General features: G+C 39.7%; 1 protein-coding gene across 1 annotated transcript in view; it reads left to right on the top strand.

Moving 5' to 3' along the window:
- The window catches only part of LPP (LIM domain containing preferred translocation partner in lipoma), a 750,332-nt gene that overhangs the window by 341,253 nt on the left and 387,007 nt on the right, over nucleotides 1-22,072 (top strand). Inside the window, exon 6 of the mRNA XM_042233292.2 lies at nucleotides 16,025-16,147. Within this exon, the coding sequence (XP_042089226.1) occupies nucleotides 16,025-16,147 (123 nt within the window). The remainder of the gene's footprint in view (nucleotides 1-16,024; nucleotides 16,148-22,072) is intronic.

The raw sequence follows: 22,072 nt of genomic DNA, 5'->3' as shown, positions 1-22,072 counted from the left end.
ATTTTGAGTTTATTTTTGTGTGCGGTGTTAGAAAGTGATCTAGTTTCATTCTTTTACAAGTGGTTGACCAGTTCTTCACACCAGTCAGAATGGCTGCGATCCAAAAATCTGCAAGCAATAAATGCTGGAGAGGGTGTGGAGAAAAAGGGAACCCTCCTACACTGTTGGTGGGAATGCAAACTAGTACAGCCACTATGGAGAACAGTGTGGAGATTCCTTAAAAATTGCAAATAGAACTACCTTATGACCCAGCAATCCCACTTCTGGGCATACACACCGAGGAAACCAGAATTGAAAGAGACACATGTACCCCAATGTTCATCGCAGCACTGTTTATAATAGCCAGGACATGGAAACAACCTAGATGTCCATCAGCAGATGAATGGATAAGAAAGCTGTGGTACATATACACAATGGAGTATTACTCTGCCGTTAAAAAGAATTCATTTGAATCAGTTCTGATGAGATGGATGAAACTGGAGCCGATTATACAGAGTGAAGTAAGCCAGAAAGAAAAACACCAATACAGTATACTAAGGCATATATATGGAATTTAGGAAGATGGCAATGACGACCCTGTATGCAAGACAGGAAAGAGACACAGATGTGTATAACGGACTTTTGGACACAGAGGGAGAGGGAGAGGGTGGGATGATTTGGGAGAATGACATTCTAACATGTATACTATCATGTGAATTGAATCGCCAGTCTATGTCTGACGCAGGATGCAGCATGCTTGGGGCTGGTGCATGGGGATGACCCAGAAAGATGTTATGGGGAGGGAGGCGGGAGGGGGGTTCATGTTTGGGAATGCATGTAAGAATTAAAGATTTTAAAATTAAAAAAAAAAAAAAATGAATGCAGAGTTCCAGAGAATAGCAAGGAGAGATAAGAAAGCCTTCCTCAGTGATCAGTGCAAAGAAATAGAGGAAAACAATAGAATGGGAAAGACTAGAGATCTCTTCAAGATAATGAGAGTACCAAGGGAACATTTCTTGAAAAGATGGGGTCAATAAAGGACAGAAATGGTATGGACCTAACAGAAGCAGAAGATATTAAGAAGGGGGTGGCAAGAATACACAGAAAAATTATTCAAAAAAGGTCTTCATGACCCAGATAATCATGATGGTGTGATTACTCACCTAGAGCCAGACATCCTGGAATGTGAAGTCAAGTGGGCCTTAGGAAGCATCACTACAAACAAAACTAGTGGAGGTGATGGAATTCCAGTTGAGCTATTCCAAGTCCTAAAAGATGATGCTGTGAAAGTGCTCCCGCAATATGCCAGCAAATTTGGAAAACTCAGCAGTGGCCACAGGACTGGAAAAGGTCTGTTTTCATTCCAATCCCTAAGAAAGGCAATGCCAAAGAATGGTCAAACTACCGCACAATTGCACTCATCTCACACACTCAAAATTCTCCAAACCAGGCTTCAACTATATGTGAACTGTGAACTTCCAGATGTTCAAGCTGGTTTCGGAAAAGGCAGAGGAACCAGAGATCAATTGCCAACATCCATTGGATCATGAAAAAAGCAAGAGAGTTCCAGAAAATCATCTATTTCTGGTTTATTGACTATACCAAAGCCTTTGACCGTGTGCATCACCAGTTACTGTGGAAAATTCTGAAAGAGATGGGAATACCAGACCACCTGACCTGCCTCTTGAGAATTCTGTATGCAGGTCAGGAAGCAACAGTTAGAATTGGACACGGAACAACAGACTGGTTCCAAATTGGGGAAGGAGTGCGTCAAAGCTGTATATTGTCACTGTGCTTATTTAACTTATATGCATAGTACATCATGAGAAACGCTGGGCTCATTGAAGCACAAGCTGGAATCAAGATTGCCAGGAGAAATATCAGTAACCTCAAATATGAGGATGACACCACCCTTATGGCAGAAAGTGAAAAATTAAAAAGCCTCTAATGAAAGTGAAAGAGGAGAGTGAAAAAGTTGACTTAAAGCTCAACATGCAGAAAACGAAGATCATGGCATCTGGTCCCATCACTTTATGGCAAATAGATGGGGAAACAGTGGAAACAGTGGCAGACTATTTTGTGAGAGGGTGGTCACTCCACAATCAGTACAGATGGTGACCATAGCTATGATATTAAAAGACAGTTACTCCTTGAAAGGAAAGTTATGACCAACCTAGATAACGTATTTGGAGAAGGCAATGGCAACCCACTCCAGTACTCTTGCCTGGAAAATCCTATGGATGGAGGAACCTGGTAGGCTGCAGTCCATGGGGTTGCTGAGAGTCAGACATGACTGAGCAACTTCACTTTCACTTTTCACTTTCATGCATTGGAGAAGGAAATGGCAACCCACTCCAGTGTTCTTGCCTGAAGAATCCCAGGGATGGGGGCGCCTGGTGGGCTGCCATCTCTGGGGTCGCACAGAGTCGGACACGACTGAAGTGACGTAGCAGCAGCAGCAGCAGACAACGTACTAAAAAGCAGAGACATTAATTTGCCAACAAATTTCCAACAAAAGGGTGTGGTTTTTCTAGTAGTCATGTATGGATGTGATAATTGGACTATAAAAACAGCTGAGCACCGAAGAACTGATGCTCTTGAATTGTGGTGTTGGAGAAGACTCTTGAAGAGTCCGTTGGACTGCAAGGAGATCCAACGAGTCCATCCTAAGGGAGATCAGTCCTGACTGTTCATTGAAAGGAGTAATGTTAAAGGTGAAACTCCAAATGCTTTGGCCATCTGATGCAAAGAACTGACTCATTGGAAAAGACCCTGATGCTGGGAAAGATCGAAGGCAGTAGGACAAGGGGACAACAGAGGATGAGATAGTTGGATGGCATAACCAACTCAATGGACATGAGTTTGGGTAAACTCAGGGAGTTGGTGATGGACAGGGAGGGCTGGCATGCTGTGGTTCATGGGTTTGCAGAGTCGGACATGATTGAGCTACTGAAGTGAACTGATGTTGGATTCTATTAAGAAGCTATGCCACTGTTTTCAATTTATTTTGATCCAGATTTCTCTTACTCATAATTTGGATTGGCTATAGATATTTGCATGCAGCATTAGCCATATAAAATACATACTCTTTGCTCTTTCAAATGTTCATTGTGTTGGAAATATGCTGTAGTTCTCAAAATGCAGCCCTCACATCAGCACCATCAGTGGCACTTGGGAAGAGCTTGTTAGAAGTGTAAGTTCTTGGTCCTCACCCAAGATATACAGAATCTGGAACTCTCGAGTCACCAGTAATCTGTGTTTTATCAAGCTCTCTGGGTTGTTCTATACAGGCTAATGTTTGAGAACCACTGATCCAGAATTATATTCTTCACCGTTAATTTCCAGCACCAGTACATGTTAAGAAGCATAGGCACCCCATCTCATTGAAGTCCCTAGCAGCTGATTTTTATTTTGAATCAAAATGCTTTTAAAAGTTAAAAACTCAGTTGATTCACCATGTGAGCCAATGAGACTATGATCAAGGTAGTACTTGAATAGCTGTTGTTTACTGAATACTTAAGATGTGAACAATACTTGACATATATGAACTCTTTTAATCCTTACAACAACTCCATGAGAAATTGAGACCCAGAGACCTCAGGGAAATTGCTTAATGTCACAAAACTGGTAAGTGGCAGTTGTAGGTTTCAAACCTGTCCATTCTGACTCCAGAGCCTTTATCACTGCTTTTGTTTCTTATTAAGGATGCTTTTAGGATACAATTTAATAAAAATGATCACAAAGAAATTCACTAATTTTATTTTTAGCTTCCTCAAAGATGGAAAGATGATCAGTTCAGTTCAGTTCAGTCGCTCAGTTGTGTCCAACTCTTTGCGACCTCATGAATCGCAGCATGTCAGGCCTCCCTGTCCATCACCAACTCCCAGAGTTCACTCAGATATACGTCCATCGAGTCAGTGATGCTGTTCAGCCATCTCATCCTCTGTCATCCCCTTCTCCTCCTGCCCCCAATCCCTCCCAGCATCAAAGTCTTTTCCAATGAGTCAACTCTTTGCATGAGGTGGCCAAAGTACTGGAATTTCAGCTTTAGCATCATTCCTTCCAAAGAAATCCCAGGGCTGATCTCCTTCAGAATGGACTGGTTGGATCTCCTTGCAGTCCAAGGGACTCTCAAGAGTCTTCTGCCACACCACAGTTCAAAAGCATCAATTCTTCGGCGCTCAGCTTTCTTCACAGTCCAACCCTCACATCCATGCATGACTACTAGGAAAACCATAGCCTTGACTAGATGGACCTTAGTCGGCAAAGTAATGTCTCTGCTTTTGAATATGCTATCTAGGTTGGTCATAACTTTTCTTCCAAGGAGTAAGTGTCTTTTAATTTCATGACTGCAATCACCATCTGCAGTGATTTTCTAGCCCCCCAAAATAAAGTCTGACACTGTTTCCACTGTTTCCCCATCTATTTCCCATGAAGTGAAGATGCCATGATCTTCATTTTTTGAATGTTGAGCTTTAAGCCAACTTTTTCACTCTCCTCTTTCACTTTCATCAAGAGGCTTTTTAGTTCCTCTTCACTTCCTGCCGTAAGGATAATGTCATCTGCATATCTGAGGTGATTGATATTTCTCCCAGCAATCTTGATACCAGCTTGTGTTTCTTCCAGTCCAGCATTTCTCATGATGTACTCTGCATATAAGTTAAATAGACAGGGTGACAATATACAGCCTTGACGTACTCCTTTTCCTATTTGGAACCAGTGTATTGTTCCATGTCCAGTTCTAACTGTTGCTTCCTGACCTGCATATAGATTTCTCAAGAGGCAGGTGATGAGTAAGTGATAAATGCTCTGTTTTGTTGCTTAGAGATAATACAACTTTTCTTCTATCCCTCTTGTCACCAACCAGTATCTTTTTAACATTAATGTTAGAAATAAGTGTATAATGAACCTTACTGGCCATAAAAGAAAACAAAAATGAAGTGAAATTCCCATTGTATTATTAATACTCAATACCACTGAAAAGAAAATCAAAGTTGTGTTAAATGGAATATATTGTTTTATGCTACTTGCCTCCTGTGGTTCCCTAGAATGACATGGTTTTATATCCTAAGCTATCAGGGAGAGATTTTTTTTTTCCCCTGATGAATCACAAAGGGAAGTCCAGGAATGAATAGTGGTTAGGAGTCCCTTGGTGTTGCACATGGGGTCTGCCCCAGTGAGTTCCATGAGATTCACAATGTAAATATCTCAGGTTTAGGGCCTCCAGCACCAAGTTTTCTCCCTGGTTATTTTGAGCAGTCACATGCAGATCTTGACTCCTCAGATCCCCTTTCTGTGATGTGTCAGTGTGATTGTTTGGCTAAGTCAGAGATTCTGGAGGTTGCTGAGGTGTAGGTCAGCTCATGCATGCTTGTGTGTGACACTGTGTATTGACTCTAATTCTAGGATGTAAACTTCCTGGGGCAGAGAGCAGTTCTTAATCAACTAGAGTATTCTCTAATCCTTTGTTCTTCTTAACAGACTGAAAGAGAACTCTCTCTTTAATAATGTTGATTTGATCATTAGGTTCCTGAGTTTTTTTTTTTTTTTTTTTTTAATAGCAGGGGACCTTATAGTTAGTCCTGCTCCCTACCTCAAAAAACAAATGAGTTCTTACAAAATAAATTGTTGTTATGCTAAGCAGGATCCATTTGTTTTGTTCACTGATAATGGATGCTTTCACCATTGTGCAATTACCAAGGCAGTCATCCATTCAGGCAAGGATCCTCTGTAGATGCTAAAATCATTGGATAAAAGGTTTGTGATGAACAGAATATTAGCAGAGTCTCAAAATGTCACTTCACGGATCGTATATTGATTTAAAAGGGAAGAAGGCACTTTCGCAGTGAAGAAATCTGGTAGATAGTACCTTAACCACGTCATCAAACTTGTCATCACTAAATGGCCAAATGGCATCATGAACTTCCTGATGTAATGCAATGGAAGGGTATAGCATCATGCACAGAATATTCCTGACAAACTCATGTAATCTGAATCTGATCATCAGACAAAGCCAGATTGATCAACTTTTTACAAGTCACCTGGCCGGAATTCTTTACGCAAAATCAGTTTCATGAAAGACAAACATAAGCTGGGACCTGTTCTAAATTAAAAGAGAATAAAAAGACACATCACTTAAATGTATGATCTTTGATTAAGTTCTGGATGGCAGTGAACAGCAATCAGTAAAAGGGCATAGTGGGACTTCTGATAAAATGTGAGCATTTTGATGAAATGTGGGTCTGAGAATGGTATTGAAAAATTAGTTCCTCGGACATGTTAAGCTAAAGTAAATGGAATGGAAGTTTCTGCACCTTCTTTCAAACAGTTAAACTACAATAACAAGAAAGCAGCTATATTTGTTATTGGAGAGAGAGAGGCAAAATATTGACCAGTTTTGAATCTGGGTATCTGGGTAAAGGCTGTGTGTATGGAGTTCATGTTACTACTTGTTCAACTTTTCTATGAATTATTTTTTTTTTATAAAAACGATTGTATGTAAAGAGTAAGTGTATAAATAAATATAAGTGAAAGCTCTTTCATGACTCAACTGCTGGAGCTTCTTTATCTATCACCTGTAGGGTAGTGACCCATATGGCTTCACATGCTATGCATTTTGGTTCTGGACTCTATTTTAAAACATATTTCTGTGTACTTATAGTGAGAGAGTCATCACCCTGTAGTTCTACTTGGAACTAAGAATTATGATTTTCTCAATTATAATAAGCCCCTATTGTGATTTGGTGAGCTTTTATTAATATCATATACATATTTGTTGAATTAATGAAGTTAAGTATCTTACAGAAAATAATATCCAAAAATGGCTTGTTCATGTGAGTTTTATAGCTGTTAATAAAAAGTCATAGTCATCGTACCCTATCTCTCCTCCTCTCATCCTATCTTCAGAGGCCAACCACCACCTCTTCATACGTATACTGGCCGTCCCTTGCCTCAGCTGCAAAACCTCTCTCTCACTTTCTGTCCTGGGATTTCCTTGTATCAGTGTGCTTCTTTGGACAGGTAGGAGCAAGTTTGCAACCCTCTAGATGATTCTAACCCAATGGAGAATTAGAGTCAGAGGCTAAATATTCTCTCATTCGCTAGGAGGGAAAATCTGAGGCTTATTTCATGGTACTCCTTAGAGTGCTCCCAGGATAATGTAGCCCTAGTTGTCCGTATTGGTGACTAGTTCAGTTATGCACCTTTGAAATGGCTGTTCCTCCTTTTTTTCTTAAATTAGTCAGTCATTCAGGACTGGTTTTTTTGTTTTTTTTTTTTTTTGAGGGGGAATTGATTCCCCAAACCAATGACCTGCACCCAGCTTTTGTCTCAAGCTTTGTTTTTGGCAGAACCTGGCCTAAGACAGTGGAATCTCTCTCTTGTTGAAGAATGTAAGAATCGTTATTATTAAAGTGACCACTTCATAGGTGGCCTTGTGGTATCTAGAAAAAGCATTAGGCAAAGAGGCAGGAGACTCCTCTTTATTGTTACTTGGCCTTGGGCAGGTCATTCAACCATCAGGTGACTGGTAAGGCAACAGTGACAGGGAGTTAAGGAGGAGACATGTAGGTAAGTGAGTAGGATTCCATTAGCGGGTTATAGAACTGTGTCCTAGTGTGTAGTGTTAAATATTGAGAGTAATGAAGTAGTTTCTGGGTCTAAAGGTGCTGTGGTGGTAGACGAAGCACAAAGGAAGGTCTGGTGGTAGGACTTGTGCAGGACTTCAGTTATTTGAACTGAGACATTAAGTAGAGAGTCGGCAATGAGAAAGAAGCCTATCCTAGTCCGTAATGGCAATTGCAGTATAGGAACAGAGCTATTATCAGAAGGCTGGGTGGGGCAGCGAGGGGAGTCTTAGGTGAAAAACCTCACAGCTTTAGTCTGGATAGTGTTCTGTGGCATCATGAGAAATGAGAAACTGAAAATGGGGAGTAGTCCCTATTCAGAGGGAAGAGAGAATGAATCTTACGTGCTCAGGCTGGTTGGACACTGTAATTACTCATTTCATTGCATTGCTCAGCATAATTCTGTAACTTTTGAGACTCCATGGTATCCAGTACTTAAGGTGTGGGCAGTTGCCACGCCATCTGCTACAGTAAAGTACAGATGCTGAAGACCTGATTAAGTCCTGTCTCTTTGCTGATACCCCAAGGGAATACTTAATGAATGATGCTGCCATTAAGAAGAAGAATAATTAGCAATAACTATATTATTCATATTAATTTATGGTTACTGGCTGCTATAATTATTGCTATTTATGAAAAATCATTATAATTATAGTACTTTACAATTTAAAGAGTGTTTTTCCCACCCATTTTCTTATCTGAGTCTTGTAACGTCCCTCTGGCTTAGGTCAGGCAGGTGATCTTCTCCTAGTTTTATAGATGAGGATACTGTGGCCCAAGGGAGAATTTAACTAGCCTCCAACCCACCTCCCATATCAATAGTTTGTGCTGTCCATGAGTTTATGGAAACACAGTGATCGAATTTCATGTTAATAATACTGTTTTTTAGCTGCATAGAAGAGAATCAAGTTCATACAGTTCTCAGTTGCCTTCCATAACAGTAATGTCCTGCCTTTACTTGTACCAGAATCCATTGCCAGGATGTTCACATGAATTTAAAATTTTAAGAGACTGCTGTCTTAATAATACTACAGTATTTCATAGTTACTCAATGAGGTGAAGATGAGATCACCTCTGATAGAGAGATTCATTCCTTGAAAACATCTGGTCCTAGGACAGAGATGCACTGGCCTTAGAGAGTTGGGTCACACTGGAGATTCAGACACTGAGAAAACATAAATAACCTGTCATTACAGTGTTTGCCTTTTTCTGGCTATAGCAAGGGGGCTAAGGAAAGTCTCTCAATTTTCACAAGAAGGACCTTCCAGTCCGGGTCCTAAGATGTGAAAAACACAAACACACACAGGTGTGCACACACAGTCATCCTGTGTGTGCAGTCACCTTTTGCTTCCTTTCATATTCATTGATCCTGCTGTGCTTCTAGCTGATTTGACTCAAAAGATGCTGATACAGGAAAGGTTACTGGCTGGACCTATGGCAGAGTCTGCCATTACTTATTCATTGATTTACTCCAATTATATATTGAACATGTACATAGATCAGACGCTGAGCAAGATTCTGGAGAAGCGACGAGGAGGGAAACAAATTCCTTGTCCTCATGAAGTGTACATTCTCTTAGGGAGACTGATGCTAGACTCTTTGTGACCCTTTGGACTGTAACTCACCAGATCCCTCTGCCTATGGGAGCTTTCAGGCAAGAACACTGAAGTATGTTGCCATTTCCTTTCCCAGGGGATTTGCCTGACCCAGGGATCAATCCCACATCTCCTGTGTCTCTTGCATTGCAAGCAGATTTGTTACCCATTGAGCTGTCTGGGAAAGCACAATACAAACATGCATAAAAGTTAATGTTAGATGGTGATGGATATTATGAGAAATGTAAACAAAACAGATTGAAGGGATAGAGTGCCATAGAGGGGTCATGGGGCTTCCCTGATGCCTCAGATGGTAAAGAATCTTCCTATAATGCAGGAGACCCAGGTTTGATCCCTGGGTTTGGAAGATCCCTTGGAGAAGGGAATGGTTACCCACTCCAGAATTCTTGTCTGGAGAATTCCATGGACACTGGTTACAGTCCATGGGGTCTGAGCAACTAACACTACTTCCAGAGGGATCATACAAATATATTCAGAATGAGAAGATGATTAAAAGATTGTTTTAGATTTTCTGATTGAAAAGTACCCATAGTTAGTATGAGAAGATTTTTGAAGAGATTATAGTTGAAAATTTCCCCATCATGGAAAAGGAAATAGTCAATCAAGTCCAGGAGGTGCGAAGAGTCTCATACAGGATAAACCCAAGGAGAAACATGCCCAGACACATACTAATCAAACTAACAAAGACTAAACACAAAGAAAGAATAGTAAAAGCAGCAAGGGAAAAGCAACAGGTAATATACAAGGGAAATCCCATATATTTAACAGCTGATCTTTCAGCAGAAACTTTGCAGGCCAGAAGGGAATGGAAGGATACATTTAAAATTCTGAAAGGGAAAAAATCTACAACCTATATTACTGTACCCAGAAAGGATCTCGTTCAAAATTGATGGAGAAATAAAAAGCTTTTCAGAAAAGCAAAAGTTAAGAGAATTCAGTACCACCAAACCAGCTTTGAAACAAATATTGTTGTTGTAAGTCACTTAGTCATGTCCAAAAGGTACTTATATAGCCAAAAAATACAAAAGAAGAAAAAGATCTACAAAATCAACCCCAAATTATTAAGAAAATGGCAATACGAACATGCATATCAATAATTACTTTAAATATAAATAGATTAAATGCTCCAACGAAAAGACACAGACTGGCAAACAAGACCCATATATATGCTGTCTATAAGAAACCCACTTCAGACCTAAAGACACATATAGACTGAAAGTGAGAGGACGGAAAAATATATTCCATGCTAATGGGAAGAAAAGAAAGCTGGAGTAGCAATCCTCATATCAGACAGTTCAGTTCAGTTCAGTTCAGTTGCTCAGTCATGTCCGACTCTTTGCGACCCCATGAATCACAGCACACCAGGCCTCCCTGTCCATTACCAACTCCCAGAGTTCACTCAGACTCACGTCCATTGAGTCAGTGATGCCATCCAGCCATCTCATCCTCCGTCGTCCCCTTCTCCTCCTACCCCCAATCCCTCCCAGCATCAGAGTCTTTTCAGTGAGTCAACTCTTCACATGAGGTGGCCAAAGTACTGGAGTTTCAGCTTTAGCATCATTCATTCCGAAGAAATCCCAGGCTTGATCTCCTTCGGAATGGACTGGTTGGATCTCCTTGCAGTCCAAGGGACTCTCAAGAGTCTTCTGCCACACCACAGTTCAAAAGCATCAATTCTTTGGGGCTCAGCTTTCTTCACAGTCCAGTTCTCACATCCATACATTACCACAGGAGAAACCATAGCCCGACTAGATGGACCTTTGTTGGCAAAGTAATGTCTCTGCTTTTCGATATGCTATCTAGGTTGGTCATAACTTTTCTTCCAAGGAGTAAGCGTCTTTTAATTTCATGGCTGCAGTCACCATCTGCAGTGATTTTGGATCCCCCCAAAATAAAGTCTGACACTGTTTCCACTGTTTCCCCATCTATTTCCCATGAAGTGATGGGACCAGATGCCATGATCTTCATTTTCTGAATGTTGAGCTTTAAGCCAGCTTTTTCACTCTCCTCTTTGACTTTCATCAAGAGGCTTTTTAGTTCCTCTTCACTTTCTGCCATAAGGGTGGTGTCATCTGCATATCTGAGGTGATTGATATTTCTCCCAGCAACCTTGATTCCAGCTTGTGCTTCTTCCAGCCCAGCGTTTCTCATGATGTACTCTGCATAGAAGTAAAATAAGCAGGGTGACAATATACAGCCTTGACGTACTCGTTTTCCTATTTGGAACCAGTCTGTTGTTCCATGTCCAGTTCTAACTGTTGCTTCCTGACCTGCATACAGATTTCTCAAGAGGCAGGTCAGGTGGTCTGGTATTCCCATCTCTTTCAGAATTTTCCACAGTTGTGATCCACACAGTCAAAGGCTTTGGCATATCAGACAAAATAGACCTTAAAATAAAGAATATTATAAGAGATAAGGAAGGACGCCACATAAAGATCAAGGGATCAGTCCAAGAGGAAAGCATAACAATTGTAAATATCTACGGACCCTACATTGGAGCACCTCAATACGTAGGATAAGCACTAACAGACAGAAAAGGAGAAATTGACAGTAACACAGTAATTGTAGGAGACTTTAACTCCCCATTCATATCAATGGACAGATCATCAAAACAGAAAATTAAGAAGGAAACACACGTCTTAAATGATACATTGGATGAGATGGATATCATTGATATCTTCAAGACATTCCATCCAAATGCAGAAGAATACATACACCTTCTTATCAAGTGCACATAGAATATTCTCTAGGATAGACCACATCATGGGTCATGAATTAAACCTCAGTAAACTTAAGAAAATTGAAATCATATCAAGCATCTTCTCCGACCACAAACTTGTGAGACTAGATATCAATTACTGAAAAAAACTTTAAGAAAAACAAACACATGGAGATTAAACAATACGTTCCTAAATAACCAACAGGTTACTGAAGAAATCAAAAGGGAAATCAAGAAATTTCTAGAAACAAATGACAATGGAAACACGACAACTCAAAACCTATGGGATGCAGCAAAAGCAGTTCTAAGAGGAAAGTTTAATAGCAATAGAGTCCTACCTCGAGAAACAAGAAAAACATTGAATAGACAACCTAACTTTACACCAAAAACAACTGTAAAAAGAAGGACAAAAACCCCCAAAAATTAGTAGAAGGAAAGAAATCATAAAGATCTGAGCAGAAGTAAATGAAAAAGAAAAGAAAGAAACAGTAGTAAAAAACTAAAATAGTAAAAACTAAAAGCTGGCTCTTTGAGAGGATAAAATTGACAAACCTTTAGCCAGACTCGTCAAGAAAAAAAAAGAGAAGAATCAAATCAACAAAATCAGAAATGAGAAAGGAGAGTTTACAACAGACAATGCAGAAATACAAAGGATTATAAGAGACTATTATAAACAACTATATGGCAATAAAATGGATAACCTGAACGAAATGGACAGATTCTTAGAAAAGTTCAACCTTCCAAAACTGAACCAGGAAGAAATAGATAGTATGAACAACCCAATAACAAGCACTGAAATTGAAGCTGTGATAAAAAATCTTCCCCAAAACAAAAGCCCAGGACCAGATGGCTTCACAGGAGAATTCTATCAAACATTTATAGAAGAGCTATTGCCTATCCTCCTAAAACTCAAAAATTTGCAGAAGAAGGAACACTTCTAACCTCATTCTGTGAGGCCAACATCACCCTGATACCAAAACCAGACAAAGAGGACACAAAAAAGAAAATTACAGGCCAGTAAGACCGGTGAACATAGATGCAAAAATCCTCAACAAAATTTTATCAAACAGAATTCAGCAACACATCAATAAGCTCATACGCCATGATCAAGTTGGGTTTATTCCAGGGATGCAAGGATTCTTCAATATATGCAAATCAATCAATGTGATACACCATATTAACAAATTGAAAGATAAAAACCATATGATAATCTCGATAGATGCAGAAAAAGGCTTTGATAACATTCAGCACCTATTTATGATTGAAACTTTTTTTAAAAATGGGCATAGAAGGAATCAACCTCAACGTAGTAAAGGCCATATATGATAAGCCTACATCTAACATTATTCTCAATGGTGAAAAACTGAAAACATTCCCCCTAAGATCAGGAACAAGACAAGAAAGGGTGTCCACTTTCACCACTATTATTCAACGTAGTTCTGGAAGCCCTAGCTACAGCCATTAGAGAAGAAAAAGAAATAGAAGTGGTTTTGATTTGCATCTTTCATGTGTTTGTTAGCCATCCGTATGTCTTCTTTGGAGAAATGTCTATTTAGTTCACTTCAGTCAGAATGGCTGCTCCAAAATCTGCAAGCAATAAAATGCTGCCCTCCTACACTGAATGCAGCAATCCCCACTAGAGACACATGTACCCCAATGTTCATTGCAGCACTGTTTATAATAGCTCATGTAGATGTCCATCAGCAGATGAACTGTGGGATGATTTTGGGGAGAATGCCATTCTAACATGTATACTATCATGTGAATTGAATCGCCAGTCTATGTCTGATTGCTTGGGGGCTATGGGGATGACTAGACAGTAAAATAGAAGGAATCCAGATCAGGAAAGAAGAAGTGAAGCTCTCACTGTTTGCAGATGACATGATTCTGTACATAGAAAACCCTAAATATAGTATCAGAGAATTACTAGAGCTAATCAGTGAATTTAGCAAAGTTGCAGGATATAAAATCAATACACAGAAATCACTTGCATTTCTATATACTAACAGTGAAAAATCAGAAAGAGAAATTAAGGAATCAATCCCATTCACCCTTGCAACAAAAGAATAAAATATCTAGGAATAAACTTACCAAAGGATACTAAAGAACTGCAGACAGAAAATTATAAGACACAAATGAAGGAAATCAAAGATGACATAAACAGATGGAGATAGATCTGATCTAAACAGATCAGGTCCTGAAAGATTAACTCTTGCTGGCTAAATTCACAAGAAACTGACTAATACAGTCGATCTCATTTGAGCTGTTTTATACAGAGAATTAAATAAGTTTAAGGACTCAGGGAAGGTGGTTTGGGGAGGAAGCTACTAGGAGAAAAGAAACTAGTGGTCTTAATAGGACATACCATTATGCTGTCATTGTGTCAGATTCATAAAGATAAATTTACTTAGATAATTATAAGATGTAAGCACTATCTTGTCAGGTCACCCTAATTTTTGTTGTTGCTGAGGATAGTCTGGTTTCTTGGCTTTTTCTTCTAAACACTTCAAGACACTATACTGATATTTAACTTCCTTAGACAAGTTCTGTAGAGTTGATTCAATTGCACTAATTTCTTATTATTTCATTCCTAATGGGCCTTACTGCACATTCACTTTGATTTCTTGACGGAGTCTTAAGAGACATTCCCATCACATGTCTATGATCATTATTACATTGTTATCTTAAAAGATTATTTCAGGTCACCCTGCTTCCAAATCCTGCTGCTGCTGCTGCTGCTAAGTCACCTCAGTCATGTCCAACTCTGTGCTAGGGCTGCCCGTTTATTTCCTTTGTATTTCACTCTTTATCTTCCCTGGTGGCTCAAAGGGTAAAGAGCCTGCCTGCAAGGTGGAAGACCTGGGTTTGATCCCTGGGTCAGGAAGATCCCCTGGAGAAGGAAATGGCAACCCACTCCAGTACTCTTGCCTGGAAAATTCCATGGATAGAGAAGCCTGGTGCAGGCTATAGTCCATGGGGTCACAAAGAGTCAGACATGACTGAGTGACTTTCACTTTCACTCTTTATTTCCTTGCCTTAAACTCTAGGCAGACTCCTTGTTTTTCCCAAGCCTGTTCCCACTTCCTGTGCAGGCCCTTATGGTGGTGTTACTGCCCTCTGCTCACTTCTCGTGGATTCTGAATACAAGCAGTAGTCAGTGCTCCTGCTAACATGGAGCATTGACATGAAATTCATAGATCCTGTGCTTCATGATCACTGGTCATTGCCACATGCTTCTTCTCCAGCCCCTTGGCTACAACCTGGGCAGTCTTACTCTAGTTCATCATTTAGGGATATCTCTTCAGGCTTGCCGTCTCTCTGACACAGACACACCTAATCCACTGATCCCTCACCGATTGCTCTTCCTGGACTTGAAGTCTCTCCTTGCCTTTTCCTGCTTCAACTAAAATCCCATCCTTTTATACGGTGGCTTCTTTTCTTTTCTTTTTTTAAAATTTTTGGCTGAGCTGGGTTTTTGTTGCTGCAAGTGGGCATTCTCTTGTTGAGGTGAACAGGGGCTACTCTCCAGCTGTGGCAAGCTGGGGCTACTCACGATTGTCGTGGTGCTCAGGCTTCTGGCCGCGTGGCTTCTCTTGTTGCGGAGCATGGGCATCCAAGCTTGTGGGCCATGGGCTTAGTTGCCCTGTGGCACGTGGGGTCTTCCTGGATCAGGGGTTGAACCCGTGTCCCCTGCATTGGCAGGTGGATTCTTAACCACTGCAGCACCAGGGAAGTGCTATACTGTGGTTTCTGAACACAGAATTTGTATCACCTCTCTGGCTGGATCTACTCCTTGAGGGCAGGTATGGAGGCAGTTACTTCCTTTAACTTGCATATGCATCGAAGAAAAGATCCTGTAAGAGTATGACTTTGGGAAAATCTTCTCATATATTCCAGTTGTCTTGTCAAAGTTGTCTTATTTGTCAAATACCCCAGCCTACCTCAAAAATTTTATAAAAGCTGAATATATGAAGTGGTAAAAAGCTTAGACAAAGTCACTTTGTACTTGAGAAATTTGAACCCAGACTGAAATGGATGGAAACCGGAAATTTCCACTTTTAATGTCAATATGTTGCTTCTTGCAGGGAAATCCTGGAGGCAAGACCCTTGAGGAGAGACGCTCCAGCCTGGATGCTGAGATTGACTCACTGACTAGCATCTTGGCTGACCTGGAGTGCAGCTCCCCCTACAAGCCTCGGCCCCCGCAGGTAAGAGCTCGCTGTGAATATTAGCCACAGATAATCTGCAATTACCTAAAAGCACAAGCTGCTTCTTATAGCCCTTCTTTCTTTTTTGATTTTCTCAGTGTCTATGGTCTAAGTTATCTTTTTAATATCTACATGTGTCAGTCAACAGAAATTTCTTTAACTGGTTTGATTAGTATTTTCTCTAAAATAGCACCACAGCATCCTACCCATTATAAGTTAAATCTTCTTATGCCATTGCCCTGCTCCTTTTCTGGTTTAGCCTCAGTGGATATTTTGTTATATGTTAGTAGAATCTTCAGAGATATGGTTTAGCATGGCTGTCTTAAAGTCAGGGTGAAAACTACATCTTTTCTAAGAAGTTCCTTACATCAAATACATTGAGACACCTTCCTTTTTCAGTTGTTGTAAGTAATGCTGCATAGGACATGTTCATGTATATTTTCTTTGGAGCTATTTACCTGACTCACAGTGGGATTTCTACATTGGGGATTATGACTATTTCTTATTTTTCTTTCCATGGATACTGAGTAGCTTATATCAGTACCAACAGTTTGAATATATCAATTTCTTCCCAGTTGTAATAGCATTTGGTACAGCAATTAATGTATTTTTCTTTTTAATCTATTTTTTTTAAACTGAAGGATAATTGCTTTACGGAATTTTGTTGTTTTCTGTCAAATATCAACATGAATCAACCATAGGTATAAATATGTCCCCTCCCTCTTGAACCTCCAGTTTTTTTTTTTTCGTATGCAAGTGGTGTCTAGTTATTAGTTCTTCTTTGCATCCCCTGGCTTCCTTTGGAGGGTGGCTATTTTTCTTCACCTTTATTTATTATCTGCATTTCGGAAGCTGACCTTGCACTGCTGGTGGTCATTCCATGCCTCGCTCCAGTCTCAAGAAAGGAATGGTAAATCAATTTCAGAGCTTCTGAGCCCTTGGAAGACAGCCAGCTGTACTCTTCATACAGACCTTGGACCCAAACTGTTGTCACTGTGTTACGTTTGCTTGACCTTCAGCCCTCCAGCTCTCCAGTAGCATCTGCAATATTCACAGTGATTCCTTTCACAAATAAAAAACCAGCCCTGCTTCTCTGCTGCCAGTCATTTCAGCACAGTACTGAGTAAGGTGCTTTCCTCATTAGACGTGCTCCACCTGCCTTTTCTAGACCTGTAATGGGACTGTCGGTTATGTGGGGGCACAAGGCAACACAGACTAGTGCTGAGTTCTTCCTTAGCTGCCATCACTGTTGGCTTCACGTGGCCTGTCGGTGGTGAAAATGCACTTTGTTTCTATAAACACGTGCTGAGCTGCAGACAGGTGGCACCTGCTGTGGTCTTTTGGGGGAGCTATAGAAGAAGGAAAGAGGTTGGTTAAAAGCAAGAAAAATAGGACCAAATGGTCCTCTTTCAGGAGCCCATAATAAGTTCAACAGTGGCAGATATATCAAAGAGCAAGGAAAAGACTGAGATATTCTTTTAAAGGTGGCAACATCTGAAAAGGTTATTCCAAATACTCGCATGTTTTGCTGAGGGATGGAGAGGTGGTGATGTTGGAGGCGAGAGGGGAAAGCAACCTGAGCCACAAGGAAGGAAGGTCCAGGGTGCATTCAGAGAACTGCAAGCTGCCTAGAGGTTGCAGACGAGGCCACTGAAAGCTTCAAGTGGACTACAAGCCTAGAAGTTCTCCTGCTCACAGCCTATGGACATGTTTGAGTGCCAGATGAAGATTTTGGCTTGTCTTATCAGTAATGGGGGATAGTTGAAGGCTTCCAAGCAGAGAAAATCTATAGTTCATCCTGGAGAAGGAACATAGGAAATAAGACACTGTTTCTCGTGTGATTGATCAGTGTCTCTTGAGTATGGCTTTTTTATAAAAAGAAAAACATTCAGAGAAAAATCTCAATATCATCTAGAACTTGAAAATCAAACACAGATCTAATTTCAAGGTCCAGCTGTGCTCACATTATAGTCATGTGTCCTCAGACAAGCCACTTACCTACCAGGTCTTAGTTTCCTCATCCACAAGCATCTGTGTCTCAGAGTTGAGATAGCTTTGTTTCACTCTAGTGTGAAGAGATGTGAAAGTACTTTATAATCAGGAAAGCACCGTTCAAATATCAGTGATTATGAGTTTGTATGCACAGTGAGATTGCACAAACAAAATGTGGCTGCTGAATAAACCTATTAAAATGCAGAGGTGAATTGGAGGCATGTGTAGACAGTCTTAAAGAATGTAGGCTATGTTAAGAAAAACCTCTAATCTGAATCTCCCCAGTATATATTAGGGTATGAGAATTTAGGAGGAAAAAACAAGATTAAGCAAAAGTCCTATTTAAAAAAGAGAAGACATATATATGTATTTATGCACAAAACGGATGAGTCCAGTGGCAAAGTCAGTGGCCTTGCCATTGTGTAAAGTGGGCTTGAGCTATTTGCTTGGGTGGAACTGGAAACATGCTTAACATCAAACAACATTTAGAAACGTAGGAGTAAGCAAGGCTAGCTGGAGAACATTTCAGAGACCTCTTGCATCTTTCTAGAGTGAGAGGTACAAGCTATTGGTTATAAGATAGGCTCAAGGATATGCTGTACAACACAGGAAATATAGCTAATATTTTGTAATAACTGTAAATGGAAAGTTACCTTTAAAAACTGTATGAAAGTTAAAAATTAAAAAAGTTATTAATGGTAACTCAAGTAGAACAGGTTGAGAATTCTACTTTTCATGTGTCTGTTCCATTCAGAAGTTAAACAGCAATCCATTCTAACTTCTTTATTCTAATTTACGAAAGCAAAAGTTAAGTGGGAGAAACAGCTCATTCTTCTGAATTATTTTTACTCTGGTGGAACTGAATTAGATACATTAGTATTTATTGGTTAACATAATTATATACTGTGAGAACAATAATCACACCCTTAAAATATTAAAAATATGTGCCAGGAGAAGATGGTGTCTGCAGTAGACTGTGTCGTGTTGTAATTAAAAGGTACTTGAACAGTCCTCAAAATGTAGACTGTTAATGGCCAACTTTGATGTTTCCATTTTTGATCCAAAGCTCATTGCAAAACCTGTTAAATCACTAACAACTTAAAGTAGGCTAGTAGGTCTGTGCGTTTTCACTATTCAATCATGTGTTGTGTGCTTTACTGAACCCACCTTTCCTGAATCACTTTGCAAGGCTTCATTGACTCATGGATAGAGGATAAAATCATATAGGTAGAATGTTTGTACAGTAAGAGGTCCAAAGTTGCTCTGTTTACTTAACAACTCTGAAAATATCTGAAAATAGATTTTATGGGGGCATTTTCTTCCTTTTACCAAAGGAGCAATTTCTACTGTCATATTTCCCAGCTTTATTTCTATTCACTTTTTTATCCATAGTTTTTATTTGGGAGATATGCTTCATTCCACATTTTCATTCATTCAGCCAACATTTATTGAGATCCCATAGTGGGTTAGGCATTGGAAATATAGAGGTTAGAATCCACATTTTCTTGCTTTAGAGGAATTTCTGGTCTTACAGAAGAGACCAGATGCATAAACAGTTCAGTGGGTCACAAAAGAAGGGCTTGTTGGATGTGCTACCTGAAGTTATTGTGTGACTCACTGGATGTTGAAATTGTTGGGAAATCAAAAATAGGAATATCAACTTTATATTTTATACTTTTCTAGGGAAGTGTCAGGGAGGACTACCCTCAGCAGGTAGAATTTGAGTTCCTTTGGCTGCATACTTGGGAAGGGCATGCAATTCAAATGAGAGAATAACAGAAATACGTAAGTCATGGGATGTTGAAAGAGAATGAATGCCTTTTTGAAAGACTAAAGTAGTTCATTTATGACATGGGGTATGTGAAGTACAAAGCGAACAGCAGATGGAATCCCATGCTCTAATTAATACGTAAATATCCTTCTTGATACCCAAGGACTCTTACAGTAAAAGGAGAAATTTGGGGGGTGGGTAGCAATGATATTTCTGGTTAGAGTGGGTTTAGGGGTAACACCTTTTGAACGTTTACAGATGATTTTAAAATGTATTAACACATCTATGCCAGCCATGGCACAGAGTAATGTGATTAAACTACCATAGTGTTTAGTACTAAAATTTCTAATCATGATAAAAAGTGTGTGTTAGGGAGTAGTTTTAGAAGAACAGATGTGAGAAGTTCTGAGATGGTTTTGGGTTTAACTGCAGACTCAGCATGATCTTAGAGTATCACAGTTTAGAGGTCATTTAGCCAAACTCTAGTTTTCGTCTAGAGAGAGGAAGAATATTGCTCAGTGAGGCTCATTAGAGGTAGAATCAATGATTTTTTTTTTTCTTTTTCCTGAACTAAGAGGTAATGGTTACTTGTGGATACTAAGAGCAACCAAGGGACATACTGGTTCCCTTTAGTGTTTCAATAAGTCTATTCTAAAATGCCTCTCTTTTGTGGCACTTCCTCTAAAACATGGCTGGGAAACATGAAGGAGTAAACAAAATAAGACATAACTTAAAGGGAAATTGAATATTTATGATTATATATATTTTTTCAATTAGTATGAATATAGACCCCACCCATCTGGCATTCTGCTGTTAATGAAAGCACAGATTAGACTCCTGTGAAGTGTACTTACGGTCACCTTGAAATTCTCTTGATTTCTTAGAATACAAAGGATAAATCCATGGACTTATGATTTCCTTTCCCTTCTCTTAGCAAAACCATGCCTAGAGCGCTGGCTTTCTAATTCCTGGTACAAAGCTGACTTTTCTTCCCTGCACTGAGTTTGGTAGGGCAGGGACTGGTACCTAGGCAACTTGGAGGAAATTTCAGGTATTTTATATTAATTGTAACTAAAGATTTAGTATTTTTGAATCAAGTTTCTTTGGAATTGGTCAAATACAATTTCTCTGTCTTCATTTAGGATAGTGTGAAAACACTTGGAGCAATTCCAGGGATAAGGATAGGATTGGACAGCCTATTACACAGAGTGAAGTAAGCCAGAAAGAAAAACACCAATACAGTATACTAACACATATATATGGGATTTAGAAAGATGGTGACGATAACCCTGTATGCAAGACAGCAAAAGAGACACAGATGTATAGAACAGTCTTTTGGACGCTGCGGGAAAGGGAGAAGGTGGGATAATTTGGGAGAATGGCATTGAAACATGTATAATATCATATAAGAAATGAATCGCCAGTCCAGGTTCAATGCAGGATACAGGATGCTTGGGGCTGGTGCACTGGGATGACCCGGAGGGAGGTGGCAGGGGTGTTCAGGATGGGTAACGCATGTACACCCGTGGCGGATTCATGTTAATGTAGGGCAAAACTAATACAATATTGTAAAGTAATTAGCTTCCAATTAAAATAAATAAATTTATATTAAAAAAAAATTTTTTTAAATAAAACCTAGGTTCCCAAGCTTGCCAATAAGAAGAGCACTGTCTTCTCAATTCCCTGTGATCACCTCTGTAAAAAGAGCTCAAGTTGTGTGAATTGTCCACATCACCAGTCTGAGCTTCCTTTTCTATATTTCTCATATGTGCATGGTAACTACAGTTTTCCTCTTTTGCAGAGAAACCATATTGTTGTAGTCCCAAGAAATAAGATGTTGACTTTGAGCAATGGTCCACACAGTCTTTCCTATTTTTCATTTTTTTTCTTTTTGGATGTGGACCATTTTTAAAGTCTACTGAATTTATTACAGTGTTGCTTCTGTTTTATGTTTTGAGTTTTTGGCTCTGAGGTATATAGAATCTTACAGAAGGAGATTAAACCAGTCAGTCCTAAAGGAAATCAGTCCTGAATATTCATTGGAAGGACTGATGCTGAATCTCCAATACTTTGGCCACCTGATGTGAAGAGGTGACTCATTGGAAAAGACCCTAATGCTGGGAAAGATTGAGGGCAGGAGGAGAAGGGAACAACAGAGGATG

The sequence above is a fragment of the Ovis aries genome, chromosome 1 (assembly GCF_016772045.2).
Source record: "Ovis aries strain OAR_USU_Benz2616 breed Rambouillet chromosome 1, ARS-UI_Ramb_v3.0, whole genome shotgun sequence".
In the NCBI taxonomy this organism is placed as follows: domain Eukaryota; kingdom Metazoa; phylum Chordata; class Mammalia; order Artiodactyla; family Bovidae; genus Ovis; species Ovis aries.
This window is presented reverse-complemented; position numbering and strand designations above follow the sequence as displayed.